Below are 18,148 nucleotides of genomic sequence, written 5' to 3' on the forward strand. Positions count from 1 at the left end.
GGACCCAAATTCCTTGTGTGAAGAAGGAAGTTGTGCCTTCTGCTTGTTGTCATAATTTCAATTTATGTGTGGTTATGTTTTTGAAAACTCTTTCCCAAATAAATTCTTTCAGCAATTTACTAAAACAGTTATTTTGAATGGTTGTAAAAAATCTGGGTCACCTTTTTCTTTTCTTCCAGTTTTATTGAGATACAATTAACATATAACATTGTATAGGTTTAAGATGTACAACATAATGACCCGATATATGTATTACCGCCAAATTTTCACCACAAGAAGCTTACTTAATATCCATTGCTTCACATAGTTACAAATATTGTTTCCCTTGTGATAAGAACATTTAAGATCCACTCTCTTAGCAGCTTTCCAATATACAACGATACGGTACTATTAACCAGAGTCATCATGTTGTACATTACATCCCCAGAACTTAGTTTATCTGGAAACTGGAAGTTTGTATCCTTTGATCTCCTTCACTGAATTTTACCCCCCACCTCTCATCCCCCACCAATCTGATCTGTTTCTAGGAGTCTGCATTTATTTTTTTATATTCCACGTGTAAGTGAGATCATACAGTATTTGTCTTTTTCTGTCTGACTGATTTCACTTAGCATAATGCCCTCAAGGTCCATCCATGTCATCCCAAATGGTAGGATTTGCTCACTTTTGTGTGGCTGAATAATAGTCGATTGAATATGTGTGTGTGTGTGTGTGTGTGTGTGTGTGTGTGTGTGTGTATACACCATATTTTCTTTATCCATTCATCTGTTGATGGACACTTAGGTTGTTTCTGTACTTTGGTTATCGTGAATAATGTTGCAGTGAACATGGGAGTGCAGGTGCCTCTTTGAGATAAGGATTTCAGTTCCTGTGGATACACACCTACAAGGAAAATAGCTGGATCGCATGGTAGTTCTACTTTTAGTTTTCTGAGGAACCTCTGTAACTGTTTTCCACAGCGTCTGCACTAAATTACATTCCTGCTAGTAGTGTCCCAGGATTTCTATTTGGATCATCTTAAAGGACAGAGGTTTAGAAGCATCTCATTATTGTAGTGATCCAAACCCATGCCCCTCATTTCTTCATTAAAATCCCACTCACTGCTCTTGCCTGTCAATGAATATTGGTGGTGGGGGTGGGGGGTATAGGTGAGGAGAAAGGGGTCTTCCTGACGTGAGTGGCATGTGGTGGAAGGGTAGCAGCTGTTAAAATCCACATGCACCTTCTCTTCGTAAAGATCACCCCCTGGATTTGGCCACAGTGGGTGACAGCTACTTTCGGCTGCAGGTGGTTCCACGGGAATCTGCTGGGAAAAGGGTTCTGAAGAGTTCTGAGAAGGGGAGAAATCATAAGGCCAGCTGGTCAAAGCAAAAGGATAATTGGGACAACGATTGTCATTAAGAGAATTTCTCCCCAAAGCAGTGTTTTTATTCCACGTTTGCCGATCATCGTAGTCAGAGAAGACTCCAGAAACAGGATGAAGCAGGTCCCCACTATTATAAATCCAACTACTGGACAATTTGCATTTCTCATAGAGTTTAGTGGGGCCCAAGGTAGAAGCAGGGTCTACCAGATCAGTGGTTCCCCCCAAACAATAACTCTTGGAGAAGAATAAGGAATCATTCAGTGACTTCTGCTGGGGAGTGTTAGCTATTAAACGTCCACCGTAACTACCAGGCAATTGGATGCCTTCCTGGATAGACCAAGTTAAAGGTAAACTTCCCCAACTTTGTGTTTCACCTGGAAGAGACTAGAAAGGAAAGTGAAAAGCTCACATTAATAAGTTAAGCAAATTGACACAACTACCACAGGCACCCAGAGTTACTCCACACAAATCAGTGCTCCGTCCGATTTTCCTCATTCCTCACTTACTTGAAGCACAAATGCACAGGGGTGTCTTACCACAACTACTTAAAGCCTGAAAGAAGCTTCTTCCATTTCCACTCTAAAGCCTACTAACCAGTAAGAGTCGAATTACTCTTACTCCTTTTACTCTGAGGAGAGTGAGTGTGTTTAAAATGTTTCATCCTCAGGGCGCCTGAGTGGCTCAGTTGGTTAAGTGTTCAACTTCAGCTCAGGTCATGATCTCACAGTTTGTGAGCTCGAACCCCATGTCGGTCTCTGTGCTGACGGCTGAGAGGCTGGAGCCTGCTTCGGATTCTGTGTCTCCCTCTCTCTCTGCCCCTCCCCTGCTCACACTCTCTTCTCTTGCTCTCAAAAATAAACATTGAAAAAAAATCATAAAAAAATAAAATGTTTCATCCTCAAGCACAAATCTGATATTCTAACTGCCTTTGTGAGGAACTTGCAAGAGACTATTTAAGAAGAATCAAATCATGGCTTCAAAGATTTATATTATACTCAGTATAACTCTCAGGGGATATCTCTCTCTCTCTCTCTCTCTCTCTCTCTCTCTCTCTCACACACACACACACACACACACACACACACACACACATATCACTTCCCTCCTTGACTTCCCTGTATTTTAGTGTTGTTTCCAGTCTGAGAGACTAGGGTTATTTATTTTTTTCCTTCAAGATTTTTCTCTGAACTCATGGGAATTTTGTTGAATCATAAATAGGACCTGTAGAATATATAAGTAGTAAATTTATTTTTATAAATGAAGGAAGTGTACTACCTTCCAGTAAGTCACAGGAAAAGAACCTGGTTGAGAATTAAGTTATCCTTTTGTTTATGTAACAAGAGGGTAGAGGTGGAGAGACCATGACCAGCCAGAGCGACTGGGAGGAAATGTCCTTCAACCTGTCCCATGGCTTGGAGAAGGGACAAGGGACCAGCCATTTGGTTTCAAGGACTCACATTTCCCTACAGACTCAAATGACAATTTTTTCCTATGTGAGACACATTTACAACCTCTAGGGATGGACTGACTCCATCTCTGTTCTCATGAAAAGACATGTAGAGCCCTGAGCAGTAGTAAAATACAGGAATTAGCACCACTGTGAGGCAGACATACCCACAAACCTATGGTATGATGCCCACAGACCCACAGACTTCACTCCACAGTTTGGCTTTCCCACTCCAACCCTCCAGATGGCCATTATTTTCAGAACAGTGGGTTTTTCATCTTGAGACAATGTGCTGAGGAAATATTCTATTTAGGGGAAGAATGGAAATTTGGGGGAAAAATTCTAAACACAAGGCTAATTATTTTGTGGAGATCATTTTAGGTTCCTTTCTGATAGAACCGAAAGATAAAGTGCCAAATATAGGTTAAATACTAATCCAAATCTCTTTTTTCAATTGTAGTGGGGACGATGATTCTAAAAATATATGGAATTTAATGAACATTTGAGAACATACCACAAAGATGGTAGAAATTAAGAGGAAACCCCCAGATTCCATTTGTTTGGTGGATGCTAGTTTGTAGATGAGCTGGATAGTATGATTTTGACTTCATTGGTAGGTGGGAAGGGACCAGGGACATCTATTGCTCCCACCACATGGGTGGTGAGTTGTACGTTTTGAACAAATAGGGGGACATGTTACCTTTGTCTCTGGGCTCCCCTTCAGCTTTAAGGAGACAGAGGAGGATGCCGTCTGTGCCCTCTTCATTGCTCTTCTTGCCTCAGCTTCCAACTTGGTTTCTGGCTTGGGATGATCGTGTTCTCCCTTTGACTTATAGGAGACAGGGAGGTAAAATAAATAACAAGATTGTACTTCATGGTCTATAAAGGCTTATCCTGTGCCCTGCCACCTGACGGGGCATTGTTGCCATTGATGACTGTCATGAGACTGATGAGACCTCTTAAATCCACCATGTGCTTTCCTGCCTGCCTTTGGTCATGGTGCCCCTTCCTCCCATGGTGCCTCTTGCACACCTGGCCAAGTCATATCCACAATGATCACAAGGGCCACTTTCTAAGTGCTTCCTATGGTACGTAGAGGATGCGGTCACAAACACATGATCTCATTTTACCTTCAAGCACATTAGTATTACCACCATTATTACTGTCCCTCACTCACAGAGTAGGAAACTGAAGCATGGAGAAACTATACCAGCCAGGCAACCTCCTTAGCAAGTGGGGAGCCAGCTCTAGGGCCTTCAGGAATTCTGTGAGCTGGCTGTTAAAAATGGCTGGTGACACCCTAGCAAATCAGGACATTCTCTTTCTGCAGGGACACTGATCCTGACACCCAGGCAGTCTGCCATCAGAGGCCACGCTCTATCCTGTTTACACCACCGCCCCCCGTAAAGTCCTTCTTAACATCCACATTTTATGTAAAACTGTGGGCTTAGGGAGCAAAGTAACATGTTTAGGTTTACAGAGTCGGTTAGAGGTCAGAGCTGGTATTCGACCTCGGGTCTGTTGAAGCCGACTGCATGCCCCTGCGCTGCGCTAGCCCGAGTGGGATAGGAGTACTGACAGCTGCCTCCCCCAAGAAGCCCGAGGCAGAGTCAGCTGGCTCCCTGGTACATGGTGCGTCTGCTGAGGTATGGGTACAGACATCTGCTTGCCCAGCGTGGGCCTCAGGCTTGGTACAGGCTCTCGTCCACCCGTCCACCTCCTGTACGAAACTTCTCCCTGTGCTCTGTACACATTTCTTGAATGAAAGAGAAATGGCATCTCCTCACTCTAAATCCAGTCCAACCTGGAAAAATATGAAGCGCCCATCGTGCCTCCAGAAGTTGGTGACCGGGAAGCCCCCATGGCCTCGGCAAGGAATCAGCTTGAGAGGCCCATCACAGTTGGGACAGCGTTTCCCTGTAAGAGAGCAGAGGAGGGAGGCCATGTCAACCGACTCCTGGGTCTGTGTGACTCTAGCAGTGCAGGCCTGATTCCAGGATGGCAGAGAATATAGGTGGGCACAGCTTTATGAGCTTTCATCCCCTCCTGGGCATTACCCCGACCCTAGGAGGCCTGGCCATTGAAGTGTCCCAGCCCAGGTCTCACACAGGGGGAAAAGGAAGCAGTTTCTTCCACAGCAGGGTATTTCACAGATCAGGGGAGAGCTCTTTGAGCAGAAAATCCCTCCCTACTTATTTACTGATACTTGAAATTCTTGGTAGAGAAGAGGAAAGAATTCTTTCACTTCATAATTAGAATTAAGGGTCAAGGAGCAAAGTCACAGGAGAGAAAGAGCACAGCCACGAAATTTTCATTAAAGTGTAAATGACTGATAGCAGATCCTTTCCTGAGAGCAGGTTTTAAAGACAAATTACAAGGACAGAACGTGAGGTAACTTGGGGGCTGAACTGGGCAAGACACAGGGAATGCTGAACGTACCTGCTTCAAAATCCCAGGAACACGATAAAGAAAAACCAAGCAAACGGGATTATGGCATGGATCTAAAGCACATGGAATGGAGTCTCATCCCAAACTTAGCCCTGCCGCTCCCACTCCAGATCGAAGCATTCACTGAGTTCATCTTCGGCCCCATTCCCCAAGATGGCAAGTGTGGCGAACAACTTTCACCTAAACTTTCTGTGGGTGCACGATGAACTCACGTCTGCCCCTGAAGTGACACGTCTGCTTTGTAACAGAGGCCTGGAGTCAGGTGCCTTGACCCAGTGGAGCAGTTTTACTGGTGGGTGCTCTGGGCACGGCAGATCCGTGGGGCAGATACTGGGGGTTGAGGAGGCTGGTTGGCTCTCCATAATGTGTTCTACATAAGGAACAACCTTGGTCTCCACACACTCCACACCCCTCGGGATGTGCTGGGATGTGCCGGGATGTGCTGGCCTCTGGGGAGGAGCCTCCTAAGTGGATGTCAGCTTCCTCACTCTGCCAGGGGACCCTACTCACTCTGCTGCTTCTGCCGGGCTTTGTCGCAGATGGCCGGTCTCAGGTAGATTTTGCGCCCCTCCTCGGCAGAGCAGTCTCGGCTGCACACCACCACGCCCAGGCAGGACTTCTTGAGGATACGCGAGTTGTGGTTGTTGGTGTTGCGCATGGCCCAGCTGCTCAGGTGCCGCTGCGCATTCCTGTCCTCTGAGCTGTAGATGTGCTTCTCGTAGGAATCTGGCCACTCCTGGAACCAGTCGGTCTTTTTCACGTTCTGACAGAAACACAAACAATGTTGCTGTATTTTAAGCGAGAAAACACAACTGTTCATAGATGCGAAGATGGTTTGGCACCGAGAGCTGCCGAGAGACCTTTGGCAAAGACCAACCAGGGTTTCGTTCTGACGGCAGGATCTGGGCACAGCGCGGCGGCAGGAACAGAAGATGCTGTGTCTACAGAAGACTTGCTCCCTGGACCAAAATGAGTTGTAATTTCGGAAGTTGGAAGTCTCCCGGCTTCCCCTGAATTCTACCCCACTGATGTTTCTCTAGAACTTGGTGATAAGACTTAACTGACCATTTCCCACTAAGAATTTTTGAGGGTGAGGGGTTTCTGGGTGGTTCAGTTGGTTAAGCATCTGACTCTGGCTCAGGTCATAATCTCATGGTTTGTGAGTTCGAGCCCTGTGTCGGGCTCTGTGCTGACAGCTCGGAGCCTGGAGCATAGAGCCTGCTTCAGATTCTGTGTCTCCTTCTCTCTCTGTCCCTCTCCTGCTTGTGCTCTCTCTCAAAAATAAATAAATAAACATTAAAAACAAAGAATTTTTGAGGGTGAAGTAATATTTTTGTGCTCTTACACAATCACGGTGGAAAACATCGTGGCAGGGTAGTGAGATAATGTCTCATACCACACTGTAGATACCTTATTGGGAATGCTAAGGGTTTAGGCAAAGGCACCAGAGATAAGCATTGGGAAAACTGAGGAGGCCTGGTTAGGGAGGGTTCTGAGAGCTGCTGTCTCTCCTGGGGAGATTGTCTTCCTTTTTCTCTGCTAGCATATCCATGGGCCTCAAACAAGGCAGAGGAATAAGGAAGAGTTTACTTTGGCTGGAAACTTCTGTTTATTGCCCAGCCACTGGCAGTATTTCCGATACATGAACATCTAAGCTCTCCTCAAAAAGGTCAGAGAGACATTACATTCAATCCTTATAGCATATGTTGTTGGGCTTTCTCTGCTTCTGTTTCTTCATCTGCAGAAGGATAATGAGACCTGCCTACCTCAAGAGTGGTTCTGAGAAGATGATAATATATAAAAATACTAAGCACAGCACCAACCATGGATTACATTCTAAATAAATGTTAGTCACTGATGCTGAGCCTCACATTCCTTTGGCCCTTTGGTGCATAGATCCTGCATTTGACAGATCCCTCCTAGTTCTTAAGAATGACAATCAAAACATAAAAGACTTTTAAAAACTGAGAATAAACTGAGGGTTGATGGGGGGTGGGAGGGAGGGGAGAGTAGGTGATGGGTACTGAGGAGGGCACCTGTTGGGATGAGCACTGGGTGTTGTATGAAAACCAATTTGACAATAAATTTAATATTAAAAAAAAAGAATGACAATCATTAAGTAGTCTCTATACTCAAGCTTAGATTGTGTCCATCCCAAAGCCCTCAGAGACCTGGCATGATATAAGACTTTTCATCAAGAAGAATCTAAAAGCTCAGAGAGAAGATTCTATAAGGTTCACAAGAAGACAGGGTGCTTCTCCTTTGATTCCCCAACAAGAAAGCACAAAATAGACTATGAGAAAAAAGCATTTTAGAAGGAAAAAAGCGAACATCAACATTAGAATGGAAGGGCAGCATGGGAAAGTTGGTGTTTACTGAGTTAGATCTCAAGTTTAGAACATGCCAAAGAACTTCGTAACACAAGACCCTGGGCAAGTGACTTTGTCTCTGAAGCCTCATTTTGCTCTTTTCTAAAATGGAGACAGTGAGGGGTGCCTGGGTGCCTCAGTTGATTGAGTGTCCAACTCTTGATCTCGGCTCAGATCACGATCTCATGGTACGTGAGTTGAGCCCCACGTTGGGCTCTGTGCTATCAGTGCAGAACCTGCTTGGGGCTTTCTCTCTGTCCATCTCTTTCCCTGCTCCTCCCCCACTTGGTCTCTTTCAAAATAAATAAATAAATAAACTCTTTGGACAGTGATAAAACATTCTTCAAAAAATACTGCGAAGAGCAGATGTGTTGTAAACTGTAAGTTTCCTAAAATGACAGTTGCCATTTGAATGGAATGTCATGGGAAAGGACAGGAATCTGAGGAAACATAAATGAGAGGTTTCATGTACATGAGGTGTAGTGCTACTTAACAGTTAAGAGCTGGGGTCTGCAACCTAGGGTCCATGGGTCAAATCCAGCCCACTATCTGTTTTTGTAAATAAAGTTTTATTAGAACACGGCTATGTTCATCCATTTAAGTGTTGTCTGTGGATACTTTCACACTACCACGGTAGAGTCAAGTAGTCACAGCCGAGACTGTCTGGCCCATTACAGGATGTTTCCTAATTCCTGGTTAAGACCTGTGAGGCAGGGGCGCCTGGGTGGCTCAGTCGGTTAAGCGTCCAACTTCAGCTCAGATCATGATTTCACGGTTCGTGGGTTTGAGCCCCGAGTTGGGCTCTGTGCTGACAGCTTGGAGCCTGGAGCCTGTTCTGGATTCTGTGTCTCCTTCTCTCTCTGCCCCTCCCCTGCTCACGCTGTCTCTGTCTCTCAAAAATAAATAAATGTAGAAAAAAAATTAAAAAAAAAAAACCTGTGAGGCAGACAGCCTTGTGAAGTCTTAACAAAGTTCCTTGTCCTCTCCGTGCCTCCACATCCTGCTCTGTAAAACAGAGGGAACAGGAGTACCCACCTCATAGGGATGTTATGAGATTGAATGAGTTACCATACACAAAGCATTTGAAACAGTGCCTGGAGCATAGCAAGTTCTGTATCAATTTTAGCTATTACTTTACTAGATCTGAGGCCACAAGCAGTGTTGTTGTAAGAGCCACTGACTTTCAGGAGAGAGAAGACCCACAGAGATGTCACTTCCTGCTTTCAACTTTGCCAAGCCAAATGCAAGATGGGCATCCAAGCCCCTATAAAGCAAAAGCTTTAGTGGCACAACTTCTTCCACAGCCTTCTTTCTCAGAACGGCACAGGTGAGCCCTTCCTGTGCCACACTGTACCTGTCGTGGTGTGGGAACAGGAAGCTGTGCAAGGAGAAGGCAGTGTGGTGTTCAGAGAGTCCCCTCTGCTCCACAACAGAGCTTCCAGAAAACACTCATGCCCAGGCTAAGGTGCAGAATGGACTGTGAGCTTTTTCCAGGTCTTTCCTCCCCTCCCCCAATTCTCTGGTAATTCTGAGCTAAGTAAGTTTCACCTCAGGCAGCCCCACTCCAGCTTGTTCTACCCCCCACCCCTTCTCTTCCTTCTAACCCAAGGCTCTAAACAATGCCCTCTTGTTTTCTGTGGTCACAGTAATACCACAGAACACATAGTATTTATCTTCTGAAGTAATAAAAATTCTGGTTAAAACATTAAAATATGAGGGCACCTGGGTGGCTCAGAGTGTTTGACTCTTGCTTTCAGCTCAGGTCATGATCTCACAGTTTGTGGGATGGAGCCCCCAGGTTGGGCTCTGCACTATCAGCTCGGAGCCTGCTTGGGATTCTCTCTCTTTCTCTCTCTCTTTCTCTCTCTCTCTCTCTCTCTCTCTCTCTCTCTCTCTGAAATGAACTTTTAAAAAAACATTCAGATGTGGATCTTTAACAATTTGGACTATAAAGATCTACTGGTGAATTTAAATTACTCAAACACAAAGCACAACAGTCAGGGTAGCAGAGAAAAGGGCAAAGCAAACTTGTAGAAAAATGGAGATTTTCATTTTAAAGGTGAGTGGCCCCTGCAGGCTGGTCAGCACCATAAACCCCACAAACCAGGAGGGGGAACTTATACGTACAAGTGTCTCAGATGTTCGGAGGAAGAAATGATCTCCACTGTATTTCCCCCCAGGTCAGTTTAATGTATCTCTCTTGGAAGCTTCCTCTTTGACTTATGGATTATTTAGAAATATATTGCTTAGTTGCCATGTATTTGCAGATTTTCCTATTTCCTTTTGCTATTAATTTCTAGTTTGATTCCTTTGTAGCTGGAGAACACTGTGTGTTTTCAATTATTTTGACATTGTTGAGGTTTTAGAGCTTACGGTATTTTCTACATTTGACTTTTTTTTTAAACACTTTTTTTTAAGTTTATTTATTTATTTTGAGAGAGAGAGAGAGAGAGAGCGAGCATGAGAGCAGGGGAGAAACAGAGAGAGACGGGGAGAAAGAATCTCAAGCTGGCCCTGTGCTTGTCAGCTCAGGGGCCCAACACAGGGCTTAAACTTGAGAACTGGAAGATGATGACTTAAGCCAAAATCAAGAGTGGAACTCTCCACTGATTGAGCCACTCAGCAGCCCCATCTTTTCATTTTTTAAGGTTTTTTGGTTTTGTTTTTGTAATCTCTACACTCAATGTGGTGCTCAAACCCATGACCTGGAGATCAAGAGTCACAGGCTCTTCTGACTGAGTCAGCCAGGTGCCTCTACATTTGACTATCTTTTAAGCTTTTTTTTTCCCCCCTGATAGCCTCTCCACTGACAGCCTACTTTTCCAGTTTCATCAGTAATGCAGTAATAATTCTGACAATGTATGGACTTGAGAAAATTACTAGGAGTAAATGTATTCGTATCAAGCTACTCTCTATGCCCCGTCTTTTGAGTCGGATGCTTAGTGGACGTGGAAATTAAGACAAAACCCAGATTCCAATAATTCAAAGGAACTCGGGTGTCAAATGAATGATAGTGATCTCTGAAAGCCTTGTAAATTTAAGGCACCAGACAGGTAAAATTTAAAAAGAAAGAATAATCATTTCTTAATCTTGTTTAGCAAATCTCCATAAAATATTTTCTTCTTTTCAAGACATCTGTTTATTTTAATTTCTAACTTTTCATGAGTAACTCTTTGTTTTTCCTCTTGGTTAAGAAGTTTATAATTTAAAGGGAATACTCTTAAGGTTTCCAACATGTAAATCTAAGTAATTTATATTTTATAATCTCATGGGTAACATCACTGGGGGTTTAACTAACATTTCTATGACTTCTCTAACTTTTTTACTAAGAGATCTAATCCTCTCACTAAAAATCTTTGCAACTCCATGTAATTCTGGAGCACCCATCCTTCCTCTTTCTGCTTAGTTTAACTACTTAGTTCTAATAGAGTCCCTTAAGAATTAAATATATACTATTATATAAAACTAATAAAATTAAAACCAAAATTCTGAAATAAGGCATCAAAACACCTACATTATCATGTTGTTACTTACATTAAAATAGATTTCACTTAGAATATAATCCACTCTCATATAAAGCAATTATCTGCAGATTTTCTTTAATGCTAAGATTAGCTTAATTCTTTTTTTAAAGTTTATTTTATTTTGAGAGAGCATGCACAAACTTGCATATGCAAGTGGGAAGGGGCAGAGAGAGAGGGAGAGAGAGAATCTTAAGCAGGCTCTATGTACAGCATGGAGCCTGAACCGGGGCTCGGTCTCACAACCATAAGATCATGACCTGAGGTGAAATCAAGAGTCAGATGCTCAACCAATTGAGCCACCCAGCCTCCTCATAGCTTAATTCTTTATCATTAATGTTTACAAATAAAACAGGGATAGCAAACAGATATGCCTTTAAGCAAATCAGGTAAGAGTGAAAAAATTAGATGTTACTTATGGAACACAGGGAAAAAAAAATTTGACCAGCATTTTGATTTACATACAACTTTTCAGGAACTTAGCTCTTCTGGCCAACTGGAAACCAAACTTCAAGTGTTATGAAAGGAAGAAATTCAACTCAACAAAATTTTTTCGAGTTAGCTCACAAATAACTTCTTAGGCTAACACTGCAATTTCCTACCTTCGTTAAAGGGACAAAACTCAAAACAAAAATTTCCTTATTTGCTTGGACAACACTAAGGTGGGCCAGAGTACCCCACTTTCCATATTCTTCATCACCTACCTCTCTCTTCTCTTCTTCCTTCCCTTTTCTACTCTACCTGACTAAGCAAGGGACCTTCTGGAAGGCACCCAGAGAAGAGTTTCTCCTACCACAGATGCAGTAATGTTGCTATCCCCATCACACCAGAAGCACGGGATGGCAGAATTGGCTCCAGCAGTGGGGATTCGATGACCAAGGGGGCCCAGCATAGATCAAGGAGAACACCAGCAAGGAGGACAAAGTCACAGGTGGCCCTGTCAGACCAACAATGCCTGATCATGCAGGCAGATAATAATTGACAAGAGATCCTGAATCTGGTTTACCTGTTAGCTTCTTTAGCACCAAGACACATTTGATTACGATTACTGGCTTATTGTGATTACACTAAGCCACATGAATTCACTGAAAGAGCTCAAAGGTTCACCTTTGCTTACTAGCTTAAGGCGAAGACAAACTTGCTGGCTAAAATCATGGTCCAGGAATTAACTAACTGAAGACATGGCTTTTTTTTGTGGTTGACTCACTAGGTTTTAGGTTGGCCTGTATTTATGTTTAGCCTATGTATATTTTTTAAAAATCTTTTCTCTATGAAAGAATGTACTTAAACCTTGCGATTTTGTGAGTTAATGACTTTGTGTGTCTTTGGCCATGGATTTTTTTTTTTTTTTAACGTTTATTTATTTTTGAGACAGAGAGAGATAGAGCATGAACAGGGTGGGTCAGAGAGAGAGGGAGACACAGAATCTGAAACAGGTTCCAGGCTCTGAGCTGTCAGCACAGAGCCCCACGCGGGGCTTGAACCCACGAACTGCGAGATTGTGACCTGAGCTGATGTTGGACGCTTAGCCGACTGAGCCACCCAGGCGCCCCGGATTTTTTTTTTAAAGTAAGTTCTAACATGCATCCCAATGTTTACAGCAGCACTATCAATAATAGCTAAATTATGGAAAGAGCCTAAATGTCCATCAACTGATGAATGGATGTACATATCATATATACATATATATATATGTATATATATATATATATTATGAAATCTTGCCATTTGCAACAACATGGATGGAACTGGAGGGTATTATGCTAAGTGAAATAAGACAAATATCCTATGATTTCACTCATATGTGGAATTTAAGAAACACAACAGATGAACATAGGGGAAGGGAAGGAAAAATAAGATAAAAACAGAGAGGGAGGGAAACCATAAGAGACCCTTAAATGCAGAGAACAAACTGAGGGTTGATGGCAGGGAGGGGAGAATGGGTGATAGGCATTGAGGAGGGCACTTGGGATGAGCACTGGGTGTTGTATGTAAGCAATGAATCATGGAAATCTACTCATGAAACCAAGAGCACATTGTATACACTGTACGTTAGGTAACTTGACAATAAATTATATTTAGAAAAAAAAAAGACCCAAGTGAAAAGTTATGAATGAAAAAAAATAGAAAAAGTAAAGTAAGCTCTATACCCAATGTGGGGATTGAACACACTACCCTGATATCGAAATCTGCATGCTTTACCAATTGAGCCAGCCAGGCACCCTTGGTCACAGGTTTAATCTGAACACTGCCCCTGCATAGGAACAAAATGATTCAGGGTTTGTCTGCTGTGGTGCCACTGGAACACCCTGTATTTGTGCTCACAGAAACTGGCACCCTGCTGAAGTGGCTACTACTTAGGAAGCAAAAGAAGTGATTCCCTTCCCAATTTTCAACCAACAAAAAGATAAAAAGAACTTTCCTAGGTATTCAAGGCTGTCAAGTGTTAGAGTCGTATTAATGAGATTGTGCCACTTTCCAGGAATTTGTAATTAACATTTTTAATGAAGGTAAGACTAAACCAACACCAGACATTTGCTGGTTGGACCAAGCAAACCCTAAAGCAATTATATTTGAACTTTTAAAATGAAAAATGTAATTTAAGGAGAAATAAAACAGGAAAGCAAAATTGGTATATCACATTACCATTACACATGCTTTTGAGTAAGTTGAGTGCCTGCCGTTCTGGGTTGGGTCCCTGGGGGCTGGAGCAAGGCGAAATGGTATAAAAATAACCACAAGTTAGAGGAGCGACCAGAAACAAGTGAAATGAAGACTGATAAAGACATACATGCAGCTGAAAGAAGGAAGCACACATGAAACAAATAGAGGGGAGAGATGACTTAGCAAGGGCAAGTGGACTCTGAGCCCTGGATCTGATCATGATCCTGTCCAGCCCCAAAAGCCTAGTGGCTGCCCACTTCCTAGAAAACAATGGAATCCTCTTAGGATAGCCTGCTTCCAAGCCACCTTTCCTGCCAGTAACTTCCCAAACATCCTGGCCGAATGCCTATGCACAAGCTCCCTCAACTGTAGAGGCTGAATAGCCTTCGGACATTGGTGACCTGCTCTACCCTGACTGTCCTGTTTGCTTCCTTCCCCTGCCCTAATCCTTTTACATTTTACAGCTTCTCCAGAGAAAGCCCTTTGCCAGAATCTCTGCCTTGCTTCCCATGCCCAAGGGGCCCTGAATTACAGACTTCCTGTTTCAAGTACCTCCAGCATTTTTCTGTATGACTTAGGTTTTCCGTTCAGGCACGGACCTTGTTACATTTGCCCAGATGATCATGAGCCCTTCCATGAAAGTTAACATAGCTTAACGGCCTCTGTATCCCTGGAGCCTGCTGTAGTGTCTGCCACATTCTAGTCATTTGGAAATGTTAGATGTCCTAATGAGAACGTCACCATTCACTGTTGCCAAAATTTAATCCATATATCTTGACATAACTGAGATGTACAAGGGGACATGGAATTTAGGGTAACAGAAGATGCAATTAACATTCAGGTGACCATCCTGAAACTTGAAGCATGTGAGTAGATTAGCAGGAAAGAAATTGGTCTACAAGTTATAGGAATTTGCCTACACACTGCAGAAGTAATCATTCTGGCAAGAACACAAAATTATGAAAAATAAATTCTAAATTCCTTGTATGAATGTGACAAAGAATGACACTGGGGAAATCTATAACAATGACAAGCAATTGCATTTGATCCTTTAAACCACATTTTTTGTGCCCAAACAGGTGACATGAGGAACATTACTCTCTGGCAGGGCTCCACGGCCAAAAACAAGTCAGGGCCAAAGTGCCTAACACAGCCTCCCCTTGGGAGCACTGCCATTGCATGGATGGAAGTCTTCAAGTCTGCAGCGAAGAAATCTGTTTAACTTTGTTGAATCTAGTGTTTCTGTTTTCTCTTTCTTTATATACCCACAAAAATACCTCATCACTTATACTCTATAGAACATACTTTGGGAAACACTGCTCTAAAGACTTTAGAGACTGAGGCAAGGTATATAAGGAATTACTCTTTTCCTTTTACCGAGCAGGTAACTGAGACTTGAGAAAATCGATTTGTTTAGAGTCCCACAGATTCTAAGCAGTGGAGCCATTCGCTAATGAATTCCACATTTGTTATTTGCTGGCATGTTAACATGCCAGGCATTGTGTTAGCACTGGGCCCCCAGTTCTAGAGGGCAGGCTGACTTCCTAACCTCAGGTCACAGAATCCTAGACCATTAGAACTGAAAGCTTCTATAAGAGACTAGTGAGTGCAACTGCCTCATTTTCAGAAGGGGAAAGGGAGTCTCAGTAAAGGTAAACAACTCCCTAAGGCTTTACAGGTTAAAAAAAGAGGCAGAACTGGAATCCCAAGCCAGGCATTTGTCTCCATACCCTGGTTTACACAATGTAACCGCTCAGCCTCCAGATATGCTCACAAAATATACAACTTAATCTGCTTGGAAATCTTTTTATTTTTCACTTCAGCTGGTTCTTGATAGGATTCCAGAGCCAGCACATACCCACATTGGGATGGTGTTGTTTCTGCTTAGAAAATATTAAGAGATTTTGCACTTTTAATCATTTCCCTGGCATATTTACAAGGGCACTTGAGGGTCACAGAGTTATTTCCATGAGTAATCAAACTTTTTGATTAACTATAAATGATACATTTTCAAAAGTGAATGTGTATTTTTGCTGTGAATTTCTGAATTTAATGTGTTGAGTAGCTGAGACTGTTTTTGTTTTGGGAAATTCATGGGGGAAAATGAACTTTTATGAGCCCTGAATTTCCCTCCAGAGAAGTGGTTCTTCCTTTTGTCTACAGATCTGATGAATCATATGGATCTTCTGTCCCAGAAAAAAAAGTGCATGTTAGTACACAGTGTTCCCTCCCATTTCAGAGGGTTCTCCAGCCCCGTTAAAACCCCTGCTCTAGGATGTGACACTGTAAATTTTGTATGTATCTGCTTACTTCCACTCTTGATATTTAGGACACGCACCTTCTACTTGTGAACTACAATCAAGAAATCAAGAAAAGGACTAGGCATCAATATATGTCCCTGAACCAGAAATAACTAAAATGTACTTTCAAGTTTCCCCGAAAACAGCTACAACAATCATAAACCATTAAGAGAAACCATAAGGACAAATCCTTACAATAGGTACTTATGTGATTTAGCTCTGGTTTATTTAACCATCCTTAGATGAGTGGAAAGTAGGGTACACTTTGTGTCTTCCAGCTCCTCCAAGACCTACCAAGAGGTAATGGAGAGGGGAATTTACGGAAAAAACAGAAACAAAAGAAAATCTTCAGTAGAGTGAAATTTGGAGTGATGTGGAAGTCTTTATTAGAACGAAATCTGGAATGGTTATAAATCAAGACTATGGAACCTCATTTTTTTCTGCTCCACTTGGGATAATCCAAATTTCTTGTTCCCTGGAATCAGGAAGACTAGCTTGACCTTTTCATTACAAGGTACTGCTGGTCTCCAGTCAACCTTCCCAACACCCTTTCCAACAACCTCCAAGGAAAGCATCCTTCAAATGCCAGAAAAGGCACCAGTTTTAAACAATTAATGTTTTCCACCAAATTAAGAATTAAAAAGTTAAGTGCCAAAAATGAAGGTACAGAAAATATGAAATGAAAGTCACTCTGTCGCTGGAAAACACCCAGCATGTATGTACCATGTATTACTCAACAAAAGTTCTAGAAGAGCTGCTAAATCCCATGAAAGCACTATCATTTGGACGTTCCAGTTACAGATTTAATTTAAAATCATTACTATAGCAAATAAGGTTGTATGAGAACTTGTGTATTCTGCAGAGTCAATCTACGGGCAAATACTTTATCACAGATTTTATTCTACTAGCTAGCTAAGTTGGGGGCAACATCAGCCAAGCCAACTTTGAAAGAGAAAGGAAGTTGCATTTTCTTTGTTTCAGTCTATAACTATTGTGTGTGTATGTGTGTGGGGGGAACCTGATAAGTCAAAACCCACTCAAATTATAGGTCATGGCTTCCCCTCTTAAAATTCCTCAATTGGATGCCCAGCTGAAGCTTTCAGGAGAGGAACTTCCCCAGCTTGGATGCTCACCAATTTCCTTCTAGGTCTTAGCAAGTCAAGAGTCCAGCTTTATAGCCACATGCTGAAGGCAGATTCTTATAACAAGTACATACCTGTGGCAGCTTCATATCATTAATATCCCAGCTTAACATCTCTTTTTCCTCGGAATCAAAGTCCTCAGGCTCCATGATAGTCAGATCACCCACGGGTTTCTGTCTATCCAACTTCCCGCAGAAGTGGTTGAGATTTGCTTTCAAAGGCGCTTCGTAGACTTGATCAGTCCACTCTTTATTCAAGCAGCTTAGACCTGGAGACTGATTCCTGACACTAAAAAATAAATGATAGTAACACTGACCGTTAGAAATAAAAATCAGTGCTTGCCTGCTAGAAAAACCTGTTTCACTGACATTTTTTCAAGCACCAGCATACAAATAAAAACAATGTAGAAGCCATTAGTATCTTGTTGAAATAAAGTTTGACCATGGGGAATCAGAAGCACCATGATCATCGTTTTCACCTCAGGCGTGGGCTTCCTTTCTCACAGCTATACGTCTCTAGGTTGGGAAAGCCTGAGTAGCAACCATTGTCATCTGCAGCCAATGACTAGAACCTTTTCCCCCATATTACCTGGGGCAGGAGGAAGAACTGGCTTGGAGTTATTTTCATGGATACACTTTTGTACATTAGCTAACATGTGGTTCAAGTTACAAGTGGGAAACATCACAACCAAAGGTATCTAGAAGTATTTTTTAAATCTAAATTGCCACAGAGATTATTTTTCCTCTCCTCAATAAATCCAGTGTGCACTTTGTATCTTCAAATATTACCAATGGATATCCTCATCAGATTCCTCTAAAGCCTTGGCATTAAAGACATTTTAGACCTGATAATTCTTTGCTGTGGGGGGTTATCCTGTACATTGTAGAATGT

At 42.5% G+C, this 18,148-nt stretch overlaps 1 protein-coding gene across 1 annotated transcript; it reads right to left on the bottom strand.

Annotated features, from left to right (window-relative positions):
- Nucleotides 1–792: 792 nt before the first annotated feature.
- GCM1 (glial cells missing transcription factor 1) lies at nucleotides 793–17,531 on the bottom strand. The gene is made up of 5 exons (XM_030314565.1): nucleotides 17,332–17,531; nucleotides 5,772–6,024; nucleotides 4,618–4,730; nucleotides 3,514–3,642; nucleotides 793–1,750 (listed from the first exon to the last, which is right to left on the bottom strand). Exons 1-5 carry the CDS (start codon nucleotides 17,404–17,406, stop codon nucleotides 1,013–1,015), a joined length of 1,308 nt encoding a protein of 435 aa, XP_030170425.1. The 5' UTR covers nucleotides 17,407–17,531; the 3' UTR covers nucleotides 793–1,012.
- Between the last annotated feature and the right edge of the window lie 617 nt (nucleotides 17,532–18,148).

This window comes from Lynx canadensis, chromosome B2, assembly GCF_007474595.2.
Source record: "Lynx canadensis isolate LIC74 chromosome B2, mLynCan4.pri.v2, whole genome shotgun sequence".
Classification (NCBI taxonomy): domain Eukaryota; kingdom Metazoa; phylum Chordata; class Mammalia; order Carnivora; family Felidae; genus Lynx; species Lynx canadensis.